The sequence below is a fragment of the Contarinia nasturtii genome, unplaced genomic scaffold, assembly GCF_009176525.2.
Source record: "Contarinia nasturtii isolate CC-2019 unplaced genomic scaffold, AAFC_CNas_1.1 Cnas_scaffold_2367, whole genome shotgun sequence".
Taxonomy (NCBI): Eukaryota; Metazoa; Arthropoda; class Insecta; order Diptera; family Cecidomyiidae; genus Contarinia; species Contarinia nasturtii.
Window position 1 is genome coordinate 51,735 of NW_022199689.1, and position 21,977 is coordinate 73,711.

General features: G+C 34.2%; 2 protein-coding genes across 2 annotated transcripts in view; one reads left to right on the top strand and one right to left on the bottom strand.

Moving 5' to 3' along the window:
- LOC116348361 (rho GTPase-activating protein 26) overlaps nt 1-21,977 on the bottom strand; it is a 122,030-nt gene that overhangs the window by 39,387 nt on the left and 60,666 nt on the right. The gene's annotated exons all lie outside the window — the stretch shown is intronic.
- On the top strand, nt 9,751-10,411 carry LOC116348377. The gene is made up of 2 exons (XM_031779364.1): nt 9,751-9,950; nt 10,101-10,411. The coding sequence occupies exons 1-2, from the start codon at nt 9,766-9,768 to the stop codon at nt 10,306-10,308; spliced, it is 393 nt and encodes a 130-aa protein (XP_031635224.1). The 5' UTR covers nt 9,751-9,765; the 3' UTR covers nt 10,309-10,411.

Here is a 21,977-nt window from a genome sequence, read left to right on the forward strand (position 1 = left end):
AAATGACCGATGATGACCCCCTGCATTCGTTTCGTTTACTGTGAATATCAATACAGTGACTCTCAACAGCTGAGCTTTCGCCATTTATGCATGACCATATCGATAATGGGTCTTTAGAATGAAAATCCTAATGACACACCGATATTTGTTGCAATTTTTCATTGAATTTTTTTCCACTTGGGAATTTCTTGAGAAGTGAAGTTGAGAATGGATTTGCAATTTTTCATGCATAAGAATTGACATTTTAATAAGTTTTTCTGTGCAATTGCATGCCCAATGGAAAAATGAATAAATGACAACAACAAAAAAAAAACCTTGATGAAGTTATCATATGGCAAATGAACAAAACTGTCAATCGTTTCAATTTCGAGACTTCATTATGCACTTCACCTTGACTCAAACAAAATAAACATCATAATTACGAAATGCTATCGATTTCTGGTTTCTGTTCGTTTTTATCACCGTCGGGTGGTGTTTATCTATCGGCTCATTAATCTTCATCATGGTGTGCTGTTTATTATCGGTTCGAGTATTGTTTTCATATTCACACCCAAGTTCTCTCTCACACACAAAAATGCTCGTTGTTTCGCTCTCTTGCGCAACGCTCATCGACACCTCATTTCCGTTATTCGATACAATTTGTTTTTGTTCTGATACACACCATTTAAGTACAATGCAAACCAGTTTCAATGATGTGTGTATATTTACACACCGACACAATTACCATTGACATTGAATTTATTGGAAGGCCCTTTGGCTTTTTTACAAATCAATCAACAAAAGTTCATTTCATTTCTCATTTAGCATTGGACTTCGAGAATGATTTTAATGTGCGGTTCAAGAACATAATGATGGAGATAATATGTCTAGAACTGTCAGACCAATATCGATGGGAGTATTGAACTTGGAATGGGTTCCAATTTCACCTGTAACGTACTCTGAAGTTCACAAATGAAAAAATGTTTACTCAATTCTGTGAGAAATTTTCGGAGTTTGAACTGGTTCATCACGAAGAAATTCCTCTTAAACTGGAAAAGGATTCGAATCTTCGATAGAAAAAAGGAAGAAAAAGTCTGTAATGAAGCACTTGATTTGTAAACAGAAACTTTCTGATTTTGAATCGATTTTGAGACAAAAAAATTGTCTTTTTTTCATGCACCGCATATTTTCATTCAATTTCTTCCATTTTTCCATAGGTATAATTTCTTTCAGCGCTCGCGATCTGTTTTTCAACATATAATGCAAAAGTGAATATCATAGAGGTGTCTAAATTCGATGTGGTTTCGGTATAATGAGAAACACCTCATCTATCTCTAAATCGAATTATGGTGCGGTGGGCACGTGAATCTCACCTTACAACCAATGGTTGCGCATTAATCATATATATATATATGAAAGAAATGGCCGTAAGCTTGGTTTTAGGTAGAGCAACAAGATATCGAACTTAAAAAATGTGTTTCTCTTGGATCATTTTGGTAACGAGCGGAAATTTCTTCGGTTATGAAAATGATTGTTTATTATGAAGAAAAGAAAGCGCGAAAAACGATGTGCACAAATCAGCAGAAATAGAGAATGAAAAGGAACACATCAGAGATCTGAAATGCCGACGGCTGGAATGCCAAATGTAAATGCACGAATTTTATTCTCTTTCTATCCCAATACACGTATGTTAATGTATGTGTATCGATCATTTGAAATGAATAACAATTCAAAAGTGTGCGGGGCCGCACACTAACTCTTTCGCTCTCTCGTTCTCTGCACCTTTGCATCGTCGGATTCGTGCAGCTGATTATATTTGTGAGCGCACAGAGGAAGCGTATGTATATTAATCTAGTTTAGATCGAACACGACCATATCGAATTGTTCGGGCTTGCGCCAGTCAAAATGTGAAATATTTGGAACGGGCAAATCATGAATTCGCTCTAAATCTGTTCACCATGCACTGATAAACTCGTTTGTTGAAGGTTAAAACTTCTACTTTTCGCCCCTCGGCCTCCGTACACGCCAACAGAGCAGGAGCGGGCACAAGTCACATTTGCACGATCATTTTTACAGTTTGAAATGTAAATTACAGTCGATGTCAATTAGACGAGATTCTTATTAAGTTTTTGGGCAGTTTCTTTCATTAAAATTGACGGCAAAGGAAATACGCCTTAGATTCAAACAGCACATATGCTTCTTTCACCAGTTCTTTCTACTTTCAGAATCATGCGGGCTACTATTTCTCAGGTACAGACTTTTCTCTTCTTACCTATCTGGGCAAATCAATATTTTTTTTCGCAATTTTGTTACAGTTTCAGAGTCTACACTTCGGGTAAATTAGATATATGTTCAATTGAATTTGAAATGCCCGAATCATGTAAAGTCATCGCATCTACATTCGAAGTTCAAATTGATTGCCGCTCTACATGCAAATAATCACCCTCAAGCCACCCACAACATACCTTCAATTAAATTCCACACATATACATTTTCATTTTATTGAACACGACATCATTTTTTCCGTCGAATAGGTAGTTGGCGCTCATTTTTTATGATTTTGTACAATAAAATCGTTTTATGATCGAAATACCAAGTGGAGAGCTCGGTGTACAAACCAATTTCGTAACTTACCTGCAAGTGAAAGAAAAAATAATTAGTCGAAAAATATACACAAAGTTGCAACTATTTTTGTAATATTATTAAAGCAGATCTATGTTTGTGTTTATTTTCATTCAAACAAAAAATAAATTGAAACTGCCGCCTTTTTCATTCATTTGTTGTTGATTTTCTTTGGTTTTTTTGCTCGATTCTAAGGCGATTTTCATTCATCTGGTCGACAATTAAAAAACCTCCTATTTCCGTCGTGAATTCTGACGCAAATAGAAATTCGCAGAAAATCGGATTTTTCAGCCGCAATTGACACCTTTCAAAACCCATTATACTTCAATCGATAGAAACAATGACGTCAGTTATATACAAACAAATCACAAACGCTTATGACTTCAAATGAAAAAGAGCACGAAATCACGAAATATGGTCGAGAGAGCAAAAAAAAAATTGTATTTGTAAATCAGGTAGTTTTGAAACCATTTGGCAGACATGTTTGGAGTGTAATGAACTTCGCGACGCTTATAATAGCCAACTATTGGGAATAATAGCTGTCGTGTTTAGTGCCGAAAAAAAAGAATGGACTCAACTAAACGTCCACGTTCACGGCGTAAATCTATAAAGTAGAACACTTTCGATTTGAATGTACATATAAGAACGACAACATTTTCGTGATTCGTCATAACTGTATTTGTGCATGTAATCTTATGTAGAAATTCCGAAAGAAATGCTCAAATCAACAATCATGGAAATTAAAATCATCGGACAACGTTTTAAACAACAATATCATGACGCAAACGGTCAGTTGACGGAATAACAATTATATTCTAGGTGAACGGAGGGATAGAGGTAATGAAATATAGAGCCAACCAATCAGAAAGAGAGAGAAAGAGAGAGAGAGAGCGAAAGAAAAAGAAAGATCAGAATAGAAGGGAGATTTGAATTGCAAAATGATCGGATTTAAAAATGGATCGTGGTATGATTACGATAATTTCAATTGTCGTTCATTTGAATTGCACGCAATCTATTTGAACTGGTCGAATTCTCTTTGTTTTCACATTTTAAGTACTTCTCTCTTTCACCGCCTCTTTCTCTTTCCGTCTCTCTTCTTTTCGACTCTAGCTTTCTTTTCAACTCGCCAAGCCATTCTGTCTCCCTTTCTCTCTTTCATAATTTTTCGTCGCTGCCCGCTGTGTGTCTGTGTCACACAAATAGATAAATGCTACCAATTCTTTTTGTTTTTTGTTTTGTTTTACGGTTTCTGTACACTGACACCGATATTACACCGACGAAACAAAACTAGAACAACAAATCGGTAGCCAAATGTTGAAATACACTGTGGCTGACACACAAAAGCCTATGTGCAATGAATGAGAGAGCGCAAAGAGCGAAAAAAAAAACACAGAAACATGAAAGAAGTATACACGTAAAACGTGAATAAAATTACTGCCATGCGGAACATGTGCGCCGTAAATTGAGCTAATAAATACATTTTCGGATTGTTTTGTGATTATATTTCAGTTTTACTGCACGATCTCATACTCACACACACACTCGGTAAAAACCAATATTATTAGACGTTTTTTTAATGAAGTACAATTGAATTACTGCATTTAGAATTGCAATTTTTTTTCGTTGCCGCACAACTTAGACCAAAATAGAAAGGAGCAAATGGCAAATATCAACAACGATTTGGTTTTTCACTGCTTTGGTTTATATCCAATTCACTACTGAACTAGTTTTATTGTACGAAAACATATGCGATGACGACAACGACAAGTGCACTAACGTGGGAACAATGTTCATGGAGTTTTTTTTCTGCTTCAACATCAATGGGCGCACACATATCAAATCAATGATCTCAACCGATTTTTTGTGGGAAGTAAATTGCAATTGGAACAAACACAATGGTTTGATGATAAAAAATGCAGGAAATCAATCAGAAAATGGTCAAATTGGTTTTTTGCCATATTTCTATGGTAATTTTTTCGAATTCTTTCTTAATCGATAATAATCCGAATTCGTTGTGTTTTTGTGGTTGTTTTAAAGATAAATTGACTTGATTTCGAAGTGATCTTAAGTGATTGAAAACATTTTCAAAAGTTAATATCTCAAATGACCAAATTAAGCGAAAACCGCAAAGTAGCCCAAAATCAACAAGAACCGTTTTCTTAGTTCATCATCATCGAAATCGGAGGTAATCATGCGAAAATGTGTCTTTGTTCTGTCTTAAATGGCATTGAATTTCCGTTAAAATGTATGTTATTCCAACTCACTATTCTCATTCCATTTTTTTAATTAGACGAATCCAATTCCGTATCTACAAATATAATTTTTTCGAATTTTTTAAAATAAAAATAGAACTTCGCTACCGATTACCGTTTCTTTTCTCTTTTCATCTTTAATTTCGATTACTTCATCATTTTTATACATACAATGATTTTTGGATAGAATAGATCCGTAAGATCTCCGCAAGATCCGGATCCAAGCGTACGTAGCCGCATGATATGGTAATGCTATGGCATGCGAATCAAAGAAGGGGAAATAAGAATAACGAATTTGCGTGCGTATTATATATGTATGCATCATGCGGCAGCGTACGCACGCTTGGATCTGGATCTTGCGGAGATCTTACGCATCTATCCTATCTAAAAATCATTGTATGTTTTTATATTATTAAAACGTTTTTCTTTCGTATGACTTCACAGTTTTTTCTTTTACTTCATTCGCTCGCCTCTCTCACAACAAAGCAATTGTTGTGCGCGAAATTGAGACGACGCATTGAAAAACATTAACACATCGAAATGGTCATGTTTCTGGTTTCGGTTACACGATGAATGTTTTTTTGTACTTGCTGACCGTGTTTCAGTGCCTACGGCATATTCGACCTCCATTACGAGCACACACACACACACACACACACAATCATGCCAAATAGCCCGGAAAATGCTGATGTGGCCATTAATACCACTATTTTTGTTTCTTTGATTCGGTTTTCGCTGTGTATGGACGTTCTCACAGTACGACGACTCTTGAAATTACCTAATGTGGCATACGACGGTTTTAGTAGCAATTTGGACGATTTTCTAAACCAGACAGAAAAACAATGATTAAGCGATTTTCAGTATGACCATCGTTTTTCGTGAAAAAAAAAAACGTTCTTAAGACGATTTTTGGCCGTTTTTCAATACAATTGAATTAATTTTAAATTCAAACCCAACATGAATTTGATTAGACGAAATTTTGACTTTAGAATGGACCTAATGAGATGATGATTTTCTTTTCACATTGAAATGATTTAATTTGGAACGAAGTTTGAAGAATTAAATTTTGGACTGAAAGCGAAGAATTAGCACAGTGATTTTGAATAAATTGACAAGAATTACGCGGACATTTCAAGAAAGGGGACAAATTAAGCTGATTTTGACACAAACCACCGGATGGACGTTTAAAATCACATACTTTGTAAAAATTAAAATGATTTCTGAAACATTGAAATTTGGACGCTTTTCAATAGAAAACATAACGTTTTTCGAGTTTTTCACATCGCAGCAATAATGGAAAATGACAATCATTGAAGATTTTAGTCAATTAAGAACTTTTTGTTGGCGAGAAGGTAATGTTGGAACGAATTTCATATGTTTTGATAGAAATGTCATTCAATTAGATTTAATGCTAGAATGTAAATAAATTCCGTCTGGACTGGTTTAGATTGAAAAAAATGGCTTAAACCGACAAAGTTTTCAAAAAAACTGACAAAAATCTCTTGAAAATGTGAGCCACAAACGTGCATTAATTGCAGTTCAAAAAAATTGTTGTTAAATCGTTCCCCGCATGGTCGTGTTTTATTTTATTGTTGTTGTACGGTGTCGATTCATTCTACTCTCTGCAACAAAAGATGTTGAAAGTGAAATCGTCAGTGTATACAATGCGTTTCGTACTTAATATGTGCCAATGTGTACAGCAGTCGTCATTTGCAATGAAAGAGAAAACAATTTACGCTTGCGCTTGTGAGCGCTCCCGTTCGTCTGTAATCCGATCACATCCAACGAAACTCAAAGGTTGAGCCGGCTTGCATGTTTCGTTTTTTTTATTCAATTTTAATTCCAGTGTGTGTGTATGCCGTTTTTGTGTGTTTTGTTTGCTTGCAATGACGATGGCATAAAATTGAATTTTTTTTTTTGTTGTTGTTGCCTGTCGTGTTTTTGGTGTTGGTAATACAGCGTCAGCAGCAACAAATGGTTATAGAGTGGCTGTGTGACCAGCATGAAACATGTCTGTGGCCATGTAGGGTCTGCAACGCTAAAAACGCCATACATAACGAATGTCGAAGTCAAAAAAGGAGATTCAAACAAAATGGACTTCAACCTGCATTCTGGTGGATTTTCCCTTTTTAGCTTAGCTTGCAATTTGTATATATATATATATATATATTTGTTGTTTGCATGTGAAACTTTCTCACTTATGCTGTCACAAACGAAGACGAAGAATAAGCAGACAAAAAACACCATTTCATTATCGCTTTTATTTGCATTTTAATTTAATCGTCATTTAAAGCGGCTCCGGCCTGTGAGCGAGAGACACCGTCGACAGATAAACGAAAACAGAAACGAATGGATGCAAACACAACACGCAATTGTTAAACGCATTTACAAGAAATGAATTGTTGTTACTTTGTTGATGGGGCTTTCAAACTGCCATTCAATTTTCATATTTTAAACGAAAAAAAAGACGCTCTTACATGATTTTATTGTGAAGGTACGATGATTTGTTTGTTGATTCATATAAAATCTATGCGATTTGAATCCCCGACAGAAGCAGAGAAAATATATGAGAAAAAGATCTTAAAATGATGATTTCAATGGAATTATTGTTTAAATGGATGGAAAAAATGTCCGTTTTTTGTTGCACTTATCTATTAATGCTGATAATTTTTCACATTTTCAATGATTACATTGAATGAGTCAGAGATGAGCCGTTTTTTCGCCAGCAAATCGTTTTATTGCAAATTGTTCTTGGTATGCTATGTGAAAGAAGATAAAAAATCAGTTCGCATTTAAGTTGACGTGCTGCTCACTCATTGGCAACGGAAAGTCCGCATTGAACATCAGTTCAATCGATTTTTCCGCACACCTCGAATTGAGTACTCTTCATTTCAAACGGACATTGCTCTATTGAATGTTGCGCATTCAATTTAAACGTGCCAAAATTAATACTAAATTCAGTTCAATTTATGTTTGAATCAATTTATCAAATTCAATGTTCAAATTGACGATTCTTCGTTTTGAAACAAGAAGAACCAGGTATTGCTGTAGTTCCTGTGCGTGCACCTCATTTCAATATTTAGCTAATTACATTCTGTATTAATTCGATTAAAGTCTATATTTTTGCCGTCTCTAACAGACTAAATTACATGCAAAATATTCAATTTTCCACACCATTGTATCGATTTGTCCTGTTGAGGTAAATAATGACATGGAACTTGATAAAATAAATTCCATTCTTGTGAAAAGATTTCACATGCCAATACTTTGTCACTCTGATTGAGTTTGATAAAAGCCTAATTGAGTCTATGCATATTGAATTTCGTTCAATCGAACGTAAATGATATAATTTGAACGGCACGTGTGAACTGAAACCAGTTACAGTAAAACAACGATGAAGTTCAGAACATGAACACCGCTGAAAAAATGGCAAAAATTATAACATTTATAATGTTATGGGTTTCGATTCATATATCTTTCGGGCAAATAGAAAAATATTGTAGACTTAATAATCACATTTATAACAAAAAGTACATAAAAATAGATTGCACTGCCGATAATTTCAAGAGTGCATCGGATGCCTTCTTCCAGTTCATTAAAGATGAGGTAAGAAAAAATGTCGTCTACAAAACGGTATCTTCTAAGTGGCTATTATTATTTTTAGGAAATCAACATGCCAATTGATCTGCGTTTAAATGGAATTCATAATCCTGAAAGTAATATATTAAAGCATTCATGGTTTCCCCAAAATTCTCTGCGTATATTTCGTCTTCGTTTTAATGCAGTAAACATCACTGAGATCGGGAAAGCCGCTTTCAGAAATTTTAAATATTTAGAACATTTGATAATTGAGAACTCTCCACTTGCATCTTTGGTAAAACAAGCATTTTGGTCTCAAAACATAAACAAATTTCGTTTCAAAAATGTGAAATTTGAAAAATTTGAAGTAGGGGTTTTAAAACCAGTGACCTATTCTGTAAACTTTATTTCAATGATTGAATGTGGTGAGCAAGAAATTTCGCTTGAAAATCTATTTGGACATGATATACTTCCGAATTTACGCAGTGTTGAGATCAAAGATTGCAATTTGGGTGATAAAATCAATGAGAAGACATTTTTCGGACTGACCAATCTTAAGTCATTGGCCTTAACTCACAACCAAATCACATCAATCGGACCGAAATCATTTGATACGATTCTTCCAAAGCTAACTCATTTGTATTTGAACAATAATAACTTGAAATCATTACCCGTGGCTATTTTCAAAAATCTACGAATTCATTTAGAATCCACTAAAATCTTTCTTGCAAATAATCCATGGGATTGTTGTGAAATGCTTAGTTTACGAGATTTTATGCAGAAATCTGGAAACATTGATCTGGCTGAAATTAAATGCCAAAAGCCACCAGAAGCTTTTTTGAATACTATTACATTGGAGATATGTGAGGCGACTACAACGACAGTACAACCCGTGACTGAGGACACATCGACTGAAGAAACACAGATCGAAGAAACACCGACCGCAGAAAGGGAACCCAATCAAAATGAATTCATATTGAAATGTAACGCATCCGAGACAATGAAGAGTTTAATTTTGACAAAGCCATCGCTTGAACGGAATTTAACTGTTCACAATAACGATACACTAACCATTACCATAAGCGAACAGGCGAATCATCTTAATCTTCTCAGAATTCGATCAACACCGGGCGAAGAGAATTCAGGACCGCTTCCAAAGTGTAAACGTTTTGTAAAAACCAACGAACGTCAAGTTGCATCACTTGTGCAGAGATTTAAGCCAAATCAAATATATCGATTCTGTTTTATGCGGAAAAATTTCAATACTGTTTCGCCATTGGATTGTATCGCATTTTATTCGAAACCGACAACATTTGATGAGGCATGGATCTCGATGGAACACAAAGCATTGACAATTGGCATTTTTGCATTGTCGCTTGTTATTTCATTATTTATTGGGATATCCATTGCAGCTCTACTTGCCATATGGTGCCCGCGGAAAATTCGAAAAACTCCGGACAGCATGAAAATCGATATGTTTCCCAATGAAAAGGAAATGGAGGCGGTCAAAAGAATGGGGTAAGGATAGATCCTTTTCTATTTTTTGGTCTCTTTTGATTTCAAATTTGCACTGAAATGCAAAAGTCAGCTCATTTTGGTCTCATTCTAATGAACTCTTTTTGTTTCAATTTTTCAATATTGTTTTGGAACCATTTGCGGTGCTTGCAGACTTGATGAAGACATAGCGTTTCGCCGTCGATTCGCATCGCAAAGATTGAAAAGGCCGACTATTCAAATGGCAATGCATGCATCTGTATTTGAAAATTTCGAGGATAATAGAGAGAATGAGTCGGATGAGGTTGTCTCACCACCAGTTCCACCGAGAGGTAATAGTCCACCGCCGGTGCCTCCTAGAGATTCCACCGATGCCTCCTAGAGACAATATTGAATAATTTTCTATGTACCGCAAAATATAATTAATCAATCCAACAAGGCACACATTTCACTAATTGAAGCAAACTAGTTATTAGTTTAATTAACATTACATATCCATGTAATTTTTGCACAATATATATTTCAATAAAGAGCCGCAACACAATCTAGTATTTTTTTCATCGCTTTATTGGAAATGAACATGAAAAGATACCGCACTAATATAGTTATCGTTTGAATTAAAGTACACCAATTCGGTCTTTTTTTCATCAAAAAGGTTGAAAAAAAGACCGAATTGGTGTACTTTAATTTGAATAATTTTTTACGGTCGAAACATTAAATAGTTATCGTTTGTTTTATGTTTAGCGTTAGTTCAATTTGTTAAGCCTTCAGAATTGCTTCAAAAATGAAAACGTTCATAATTCGAAAAAACATTCATGTTTTATTAATTTTTTGTAGTTTCATAGTAATGGTTCATGGAGGCTGCAGAAAAAATATGAATTATTTTGCATGCGAAGACATGCATATCAATGATTTAAATAGATCCATCATGGAGCTATGGGAGAAGGTTCACTCCTTTTAATTTTTCGTTTACTCATATAAACATTCGAAACAAAATTCATGTTTTCTTTTTTAGGAGAGTTATCATAACAAGGAATTTACGCATACTGTGGGCCAGCATCAGAGATCTTTGGTAAAAACCAGTTGAATGATCAGATAAAAATTCAATGCTCAAGCGTTTCTTATATTTCCCAGACACCATCAAGTGGAACAATCAAATTAGCTTTGGATGGCATAACGATTAATGGCAGATTATTGAAAAGGAATTGGTTTTAAGCTCAAAAAGTTTCTTTGAACTACTTGAGAATCAGGAATATGAATTTTATTGAATTTGAAAGCGGTGCCTTCAAGGAAAAATCATTCAGAAAAGTGGAGCGGCTTGAAATTTTTAACACACCCATACAGTGTTTGAGAGAAGACACACTTTCGAATTTTATCTCTTTACGAGAATTACATTTATATAACATAGGATTGAAGTCATTCGGGGGGAGAGTTTTAAGATCGAATAGTCAGTTGATCAATTTTTCTATGAGACGCTGTGGCTCGAACGAGATCAAATTGTACAATTTATTTGGAACTGTTAACCTACCAAATTTGGCTTCAATATTTATATCCGAATGTAATTTGCGTAGAATAACCAAATCAACATTTTCTAAACTTACAAATATTATTATATTGCATTTGGAGTCTAATGGCATTGAAAGAATTGATGGACACGCATTTGATGTACCTCTAAAAACGTTGCAACGTCTGTCTATTGGAAAAAATCGATTGAAAACTTTGCCCGCAAGTATATTCAACGTTCCAGTGACTAATGAAAACTTAGTTATTAACTTGGAATACAATCCATGGGATTGTCCTTGTGGATTTGATCGTTTACGCAAAAATCTATGGGAAGTGCAACAATCAAAAAGAATGAAAATTCATGAGGGAAGCTGCCAAAGTCCCGCAAGAAATTTGGCAAACAAATTACCATCACGTTTATCATTCTGCTCATCGCCACAAAACCCGGAATTAACAACGACTGTGACACCGACAACATCGAGAGTACACCAAACTTCAAAACAGGAGCTTGAAAGTAATTTAAATGGCAAGGAAATTATGACCGTCCTAAGTGAATATGTGTCACTGCAATGTGAAATATCAAAAGCAGCATTGAAAACGGTTAAGTTATCAAAACCCGTGGAAAAACGAATTTTACCAATTCGTACCGATGATGGACACGTATTCATTGATGCTGATGCACTTTCCTACAGATTCATTGGGTTTGAAACCGAACTCACCGATAGAAAAGTTTCAAGATGTTTTTCTAGCAAAAATGCGAAAAAGCTTGACATTGAATTGGAAATGGCTCCGAATCGAATGTATCAATTTTGTTGGAAAAAGAAAGGAGCGAACACAATTTCAATTTTGGATTGTGTCTCCTTTTATTCGTACACATTGGCGGTGGATGGATCCGCATGGATCTCAATGCAATACAAACCAATTTTTATTGCTATTTTTGTTTTGGCCAATATTCTTGCACCAATTGTTGGCATTTGTATTGCAATTGCACTAAGCAAACGCTTTCCGAAAGCAATGCGAGGAACAAAATCGAAACTTTGTCGAGGTGCACAATCCAAATTTGCTCAAAGCGGAAGATTAATTATGAGAAACGGGCAATGGTCATTCAGAAAATTCGACGAAGAAACCATTTATGAAAGTATTGGAAACACCGATGTAAAAACAGTATGTTTCGCCGATGAACCACCACCGTTGCCATCGAGAGATAAGAAGAAAGCACTTGATTTGGATAAATTCAATTGCTGTGATTCAGAAAATTGTGAATGTTATATTGAAATTTGAAAGGAAACTTTCATTGTCAAATTGAAGACGTGTTGAATCCGACTTTATCATCGGAAAAAAGAACATTTGGTAGTTGAGAAAGAAAAATTGGTATATATTATGTGAAATTGTATTTGAATTTTAATGGAATAAATAAATTTTCAAAAATGCATGAGATTGAAAGAAAAATGCATTTTTTATAAACTTAATACAGTAGAACTTCGATTATCCGTCTCCCGATTAACCGTCACAGTCAAAACAAAAAATTGTTTTGATATTGTTGTGTAAACAATGTATTCGGCGATCGAACTCAATGAGCGCAAAAATCAATGTTTATTGATTACATGTGAAATTTTCACAAAGTCATGAAAAAACAAACATTTTCCATTCGTTTCAACATTTTTTCGTTCGATTGTAAACACAATTTTTTTAAATCTTTTTTCATTTTTTTAAAAACATAAAAAATGATCATTTTTCATTTTGTATTCGATTGTAACATCAACAAAATCTGATTTTTTTTATAAAATATAAAAAAATGTAATTTTTGTTCGATTCTCGATTATCCGTCTATTTGTTTATCCGTCAGGACGTTGGTCCCGTGCCTGACGGATAATCGAAGTTCTACTGTATTTAAATACAAATCGCATTTTATGGGAAAATTCCGTAGAACTGACAAAATCCAAGAGTCAATTTTATCTAGTATAAAAAGGGTCCTTAATTTTTTTCGTGCAAAAACCGTTTTTTGTTCCACTCGGAAAAATTGATTACGGGAGGATGGAGAATTTGGCTAAAAAAATCCTAGCAAATCGAACGAATTTCTTCCATTTCATTGGTGAAAGATCCGAAAAATGTTTTGGAGGGTAAGTCCGAACCTCAGGAACCCTTGTCAACCTGGATAGTATCGGAAAACGGTCGGTATCGGATTTAATGGTCTCAGCGTTGGCCGGCTTCGGAGTCTACAAATCGCCTCCGTTTTGAACTCTGATGTGTAACATATAAAATCATCGCTTTGAAAAACGGCACGTGTGAGAACAATTATGTAATTTAAATGAATCTTTACATTGCCGACGCAAAAAAGGCGATCGGCGGTTGCTATGCCTTTTTATGTGGTTAATTAAAACGATTCATGATTCATGAATGATCTATATATGTCTGCATTCTAATTAAAGAAAATTCGTGAAAATTGTCGCTTCCACCAAAATCACTAAACTTAATTGAAATTCATAGTGATTGAATTGCAATTGACTCACGAGCTTAGTCCATGTTCATTATCAAATATTTTGTTGGCAAGCAGAAAATTTAATGGAAAAAACGTTAAAAGAGGCCGCTTCGTCTATAAATGGGCATGAGTTGGTTGAGTGCGACCCTTAGTCTATTGGACGTATTCTTACCTTTAGGTTTCGTGTTAAAATGGAACATTTTCGAATCAATTGGATTTTTTTCCAAGTTTTTATCATTTACTCCATACTTTACTTGTATATTGCACAAGAATGTAATCGTGATTGGAAAGGTGTACTAAAGAGAGAAGAAATTCATCTATGCAAAAAAATGCATATAACCAAACTTGAAACGCAGTATACTATACTAAGAAAAGTAAAATAATTACATTAAAATTTGCAGTAAAATGATTAACAAATGGATTTTTTTTCGCAGGGAGAAATGGAAGTCGACCTTATCAATTTGTATTTGTTAAATATCGAATTTTCAAATACGTTTGCTTCAACATCGATGGGTTTATCAAAAAACTGGTTTCCGCTCGAAATACAAGTAAAATGGTTCAATTTCGTCGGAATTGATATACAGGGCATCAATGACGATGCATTCAATACAGCTCAATTTACAAAATTAAGAACGCTTGGCATTCAAATAGCACCGATCAAATACATATCGAAAGGAGCATTCAATGGATTATCACATTTGAAATCATTGACTTTAAGATATTTATCGCTGACAAAAATTTCAGAATTTTTTTTACAGCCGACAAAGAATTTATTGATTGTCCAGATGGTAAATGTCAGCACCAACACTTTGAAACTTGATCAAATATTTGGATCAAACGAACTGCCAAATGTGTACAAGGTGGAAATTGCATATTGTAAGTTGGAGGACACCATTACCGAATCAACATTTAAAGGTCTTGTTAATGTCACTGAATTGATATTATGGAATAATAAAATTGATTTTCTTGGTGCACAATCGATTCCGTTGAAAACATTGAAAGTACTTAATTTGGAAGGAAATAATCTATTGCACATTGGCACAGAAGTATTCGATGGTGATCAATATAATGTTACGATAAATGTTCGTCGTAATCCGTTGCATTGTGATTGTGAATTGATTAATTTTATAAAGAACCGTCCGCCAATGTCATTCCATGGTGAATGTCAACTAGGATCAAAAACCGAAAATTTGAATTCAATCAGTAATTTGTGTGTTGATCAAGCTCCAACCGAATCAGCCGCTCTTGAATCTTGCAGAAGAAATTTGCATTGCAAACCACAAAAACTCGAATCAAACAAAACCGATTTTACAAAAATAATTGAAATTAAAAATGAAAATTTAATCATTGACACCGCATTTTTGCCACATGATTTCAAACTGATTGCTTTCAAAGAATCGCATGGAAATTCGAGTGAAGGAACGATGAAATGTTGGAAAAATCGTGATAATCGGATGAAAAAGATTGCCATTGAAAGTTTCATCCGAACAAACAACGCCTACCGGTTTTGTTTGATAGGAGACACAACCATTTCACAATTTAGTTGCACATCATTTTATACATATGACGAAGAGGATAATTTAAATATGTGGCTATTAACCGAACAAAAACCAATTATTATCACGATTTGGATTCTGTCATTTGCGTTTGCACCAATTGTTGGCATTTTGATTGCAGCCATTTTGGCGAAATTGTGCCCGAGACGCATTCGCGGTCCGATACCCGTTCAAAAGCAAGATCTATTCGCTTACTTATCGATGGAAGAAATTGCAGCTATTAGAAAGTCCAGGTTTGTGCGATACTAGCTAAAATATTATTCGGTTCATTACTAAATAAAAATTGAATGAATATTTAAGGGAATGCAATGCTCTACAACGCCACTGTTACGCATCTGAACGAGTGACAGGACCGATTTCAACACAGTCGGTAATTTTTGAAAATTTCGATGGGCCCAAATATTTGTCTATCACGCATATTCAACCGAACAATGATGCGACCGCCTCTGAAACACCAGAGACCATTTATTGCGAACCACTCCCGCCAACAGAGTGATTTATTTATTTTATGACTAGTCAACAGTTGTCATTGTAATTGAAAGTTAACCGCAATAAACATTTCAATCGAATCCATAAGATCGATTTTTAGTTTACCAGATTTTGTTTATAATTAAGTATATGAATTAAAATCGATCATGATCGTTTCAAGCAGATTCAAGGAGTGCAAAGCTCCCGAATAATGTTTGGGAAGAGGTATGTCATACTAGTCTATATCTACATAGTGTTGTTAGGTCTCATTTTAATTTTCTTATTTAGAGAAATTAATTCAGTTTGAATGGTATGACGTCAATTACCGTTATTAATGCATCGTTCTGAATGAATCATTCAATTATGACTATTACGATTGTCGAGTTTTAATTTCGGGAAAAAATAAAAGTAGTTGTGTTATCGTTTGTCTGTTTGAAAGGAATGAAATTGGTTTAACAAAGGGTCGAAATAATTTGATTTTCATTTTAATTAATTCAGCAATTTCGGTAAAAACACTTCGGTCTTTTCAAAGGCTGTTTTTGCTTAAAAATTCATTGCAATCTGTGACAAACATCCATTTGCAAACATCAAATCGAAAAATATTCAAAAAATATCAGTCTGGTGAACAAATCGGCGTGATTCAGTTCAGATATGGCAAATGCTACGAGAAAATTTATTTTTTTCAATCTATTTTGTTTGCTTCTTCTGAACTTTGTTTCCATTGCAAAAGGCAACTGCGAATATCGTAATGGTAATGGTGAAAGTAAGTTCATAACTGTTAAATTTAATTCAACATTTTAATGTTTCGTTTATTCTGTGCATAGACGACATCTTTTGCAAAAGAATGGATTTGGATAGTCTCAAACTGAATTTGAAGAATTTTTTAAAAATGGCAAGTGTCGTTCCTTTATTTTTTCTGACGCATTTCTCATTCAGCAAAGATAAGCTTCATTCACATGTTCTTCCATTTCACTTGCAGACTGAACCAATTGATAAAACTATCATATTATCAGAAATTCAAAAGACAAATGGAATCTTGCCGGGAAATTTCTTGGATATAAGCGTACAACTAAGTTCGATTGAGTTGGAAAGGTCAAAAATCACTAGAATTCAAGACGGTGCATTTGATTCAAGCGCATTTAAAAAACTAAAACATTTAACAATAAAAGTTCCATTGGAAATGTTATCGGAAAATACATTCGCCGGGTTAGATAGTCTTGAAAAAATTGTCATGGTCAATGTGAATCTAAACTCTATCTCTGAAAAGGTGTTAGCACCAGTAAAATCAACCTTAAACAAATTTATCCTAAAATGTTGCATTAATACTGAGCTTGATCATTTGTTCGGATCTGTTGATCTGAATAGTCTTCAAAAGCTGGAGATTGCTGACTGTAATTTGGGCGGTAGCATAACAAGACGTACATTTTCGCATCTTCACAATGTCTCTGATCTGCAATTGTACAGAAATAATATAACAAAAATTGGACTCAGGTCTTTTGATAGCGTCATTAAGTCAGTCTCAACTTTAAATTTGAGATCAAATTTATTACAAACGTTGCCAAAAGACATTTTCACAGATGCTAATGAGAAATTTCAAGTTATTCTAGAAGAAAATCCATGGCATTGCGATGGTGAACTTTTATTCAATGTTCAGTATAACAATATCGTTTGTGCTTCACCACCAGATTATGCTGGTCGTCTTTTGAAAGAGATAATTTCAAATTTGACCAACAAAGACGAAAAAGATGACAAATCGACAACTCCATCGACGAATGACATTTACAGTGTAAACTGTGAAATCACAAATCAAACGGATAAAATGAAAATCTCGATGAGCAAACCGAACGGTCATGGAGCTTTTGTTATCTATGATGGAGTGTTAGTTTTGGATACAACGTTTGCCGGGGAAGATTTTTATTCCATTGAATACAATGTAGAAACGGAAAAATCTCGAAAAAATTTTAATTGCTTTTCAAGGGGAAGTGGCGTTTATGAGCAAACACTGAATTCAAATCAACTGTATCGCTTTTGTTTGATAAAAAAACGTTCAAGAACAATCGTTCCGTCCAATTGCATCACGCATTATGCCGCATCAAATGACGAGCCATGGATTTTGATGGGAGACAAATTGAGTATAATTACGACTTGGGTTTTAATGGGTATTTTTGCATCATGTGCTGGCATTCTGTTTTCATTTGTTTTTGCCATGATTCTACCAATTGTGCGGCCGATACCAAAGCCCAACATGAACGAAAATCTGAGAAAATCATTTCATCAATTTCGGTATGTTTTCATTTGGCCAAAATTAATGTTCGATATTTAATTTAATACAAAACTTAATATTGCAGAATCGGCGTAGGCAACTTTAATCAAAAAGATAAACTGTATCATGTTTCGAAATGAAATACTATTTACTTTATGGCAAATCATGCTGAGTTTAGCTGAATTTAATAATTACTTATCAAAATTATCTAATATGTTAAATACATGGGGTTGTACAAACCAAATCCAATTATGGTTGATGGGGTGAACTTACCTGAAATGAGGGAAACAATTGAATTAGTTACTATTTCAATTATGTATTTATCTATTTATTGAAAAAACGTATTTAAAGGAAATAAAAATTTGCTTCATATCTCAAAATTTATTTGTCAAAACAAATATTTAGCCATAATAATCAGATTTTCGATTTAGTTCAATTTTGATTTAGAAATGGATTAGAATTTCAGCTGTGTGAATTGCGATTAAAAGGCTTGGTATGAAACCTGATCAAGTTTAGATCGGTATTCGATTCTGTGTCATTACTAGGGCCGTTGGCGAAGAGCTACTCAAAATTTCGCGACCTCGCATTTTTTTGTGATCAATACCCCTAATCATCTGTACAAGATGTGTACTTTACTGAAGAACATTTTTTTTTAAAGAAAACAAATTTATAGAAGGGTCAATTCGCGAAAATTTTTGGTGTAATCAAAATTTCGATTTTGATGCTATTTTGAATATTTCAATGAGCAACCTTCTTGCTAGGTTTATAAAAAGTGTACGCCATGTGTACAACACAAAACCACCAACAGAAGCTATGAAACGTCAATGGTCATCAAGAAGAACGTCACACGTTCTCAATTTTTGGTAAATGTCTATTCGAAAAGGGAATTGAAGATACTCATATTTTTAGCAAGCATACCCACATAAAATTACTTGTACATTATGTGTACAAAACTTATTAGATTAGATTTAATTCACCGCCAAATGCTGGCTGAACTTAGATATTTTACAACGTGTATATTTGCCGAAATCTTGAGGATTATTGCGATAGTTGACATCTGATTGCAGTGACATAATTTTATAGCGTCCCCGGTGTACCCCCATCCCCCACACAGTCTACCCAAAATTTGAATACAACTCAAAGAATAGCTATTAATTAGTCATGGTATCGATGACTAAATTCCGAATTTTGTTCGCAATAAATTCATATTCGGCTACAAATCAATTTTGCTTAGAAGTCACCGAATGCAATCATTTTAATTAAATCAAAGAAATTAATAATAAAATTCAGATATTCGAATTAAAAATCAAATTTCCAACATTCATAATAAGTTCAATAGTGCCGCCCGTAACAAAATCATCATGCCATTGTACACGTAAACCAGTTTAATTTGTGCCTTGGGGAAATTCAATACGAACGAAAAGATGGGAGGCTCAAAACTTCAATGGGCATTTTTAAGCATTTTATTTCCTTTTCATTTAATAATCATTACGGCTTACAATTGTAATAAATATGAATCTTTAACATTAGCTGGAATTGAGTGCCATTCGATGAATCTAGACGATTTGAAACGCAATTTGGAAGCATTTTTGAGTAGCGTATGTATTCATTGAAGGAATTATTTAAGGTTTTTGGGAATTAATTTCTATGATTTTCCTCTAATAAACAGGATTTCGTTTCAACATCCCGACTAAATTATTTAATATTGAGCTCCATCGAAAATAATCTTTTGGAACCAAATTGGTTAAATGTGACTGCTTTATCATTGAAATCATTGAAACTGGATAGCTTTGAGCAAATGAGATCAATTGAAAGTGATTCATTTGAGAAAAATTTTCGTGACTTGCAAGAATTGAAAATCGTAAAATGTTATAAATTGTCATCTCTCTACTCCAATTCATTCAATGGACTGGTCAACTTAAAAATTCTTAAATTGAGTAATCTAAAAATGGTGCAAAAAATGCCACCAAAAATGCTTGCGCCACTTCAGAAACTCGAACATTTTCTGCTCAAAGATTGTTCCGATAACCAAATTGAATTGGAAATACTTTTTGAAGCCAATGTTTCCAGTATCCCATTGAAACATGTCATGATATCGAATTGCAATTTAGCACATGCTATTACTGCCAATGCATTTTTCAATCTAAAATCAGTCGTAAGATTGGTGTTAACAAAGAATAAAATCGAGACAATTGCACCGAATGCATTTCTTGGTGCGTTTAAAACATTGGAATTTCTATCGCTCAACGGAAATCAATTGAAAACATTGCCAGAAAATATGTTTCACACAAATATCGATCGTCATATATACATTGATCTTGATAAGAATCCATGGCATTGTGATTGTGAATTGGAAAAACTACGATTAACCATTCGATTGTCGAAAAATTTCCATTTCAATGACATTGTTTGTAGTACACCCGAACCATTTGCAGATTATGTTTTGAATACATGTTCATCGATTTGCTCAGCAGTTATATCTCCTCCGTTTTTACCGAATGTAAAATTTACGTATCCATCAAATGCACTCGCTTCACCACAACCAAATTCAAATGTCAACTTTGAAACCAATGTCAATGAAGATTTTTTTAAAAATGAGATTTTGCAATGTGGAACGGAACAAATAGTCACTTTAACTACACCGTCAACGGCGAAGTTTCCAGCAATCCGAGTCAAAGACGGAAAATTGATGTTATACACAGCGCATGTGTTCAAAGAATTCATTTACTTTGCATATGATCAGGAATCTAAGAAGTTTGAAGATTGTTTTGGCAATATTAAAGGAAATAGGGATAAAAAACATGACATTGCAGTACAAGAAAATCGAATGTATCGACTTTGTCGAATAGAACGAATTATTCCAATGAACTTCATCCCGTGGGAATGTATTTCATTTTATACAACGCCCGAACAGAACTTGGTCCCATGGATTATGACAGAGCATAAGGCGATTTTTATCGCTGTATGCATATTGATCACCATTTTTACACCATTTGTCGGCATTTCGATTTCCATTGCATTGGCCAAATTCTTCCCGAAATTGATCTACAGCAAACAATTTTTCATTCGCAACAAGAAAATTCAATCAAGTACTCGGTCTAGTATGTTGATGAAGGAACAGGAGTTCATGAGGTAGACAACCTTTTTTCTTTTAATTTTGCATGATCAATGTGAAATTGCTTAAAAATGCTTTGAAATCACATTGGAAAATGCTTTTTCTTGAACTTTTTTTATGACATTCCATTTAATTTAGTTGGAAGTAAAAAGTTTGAATTTCAAATGTTTCCATTTTAGATCATTCAATAATAATCCACGACGTAATACAGTTAAGCTATGGAATCCGTCAATGCCCGCACATTTTGAAGTCTTCGAAAATGAAGGAGCTGAGTATTTATCCGTGCAAGACATTCCACCGCCTTTACCACCAAGAAATAAACCGGACAGTAGTAAAGAGACAAAAGAAGGTGAAAACCCCGAGGAACATGGAGGAGCTGAAGAAAAAGTTGTCGAAGACGACTACATAGAAGTCAAGGAACATGATGAGAATGTCAAAGGTTTTAGCAAATTCAAGTGTTGTGATTCAGATAAGTGCATTTGCTATTTTGAACTTGACAACTGAACGTTGTTTCTTCTTCTATATGTTGCAATTTGGTTTTGAATAAATATAAAGTCGTATTTATCAGTCTCATTCAAATAATTTGCTATCGAAACCGTCTTTTTACCTTAAATCAGAACTTTTATACTTTTAAAACGAGTTCCTTTCGGACAGCGAGAGTTGTGAA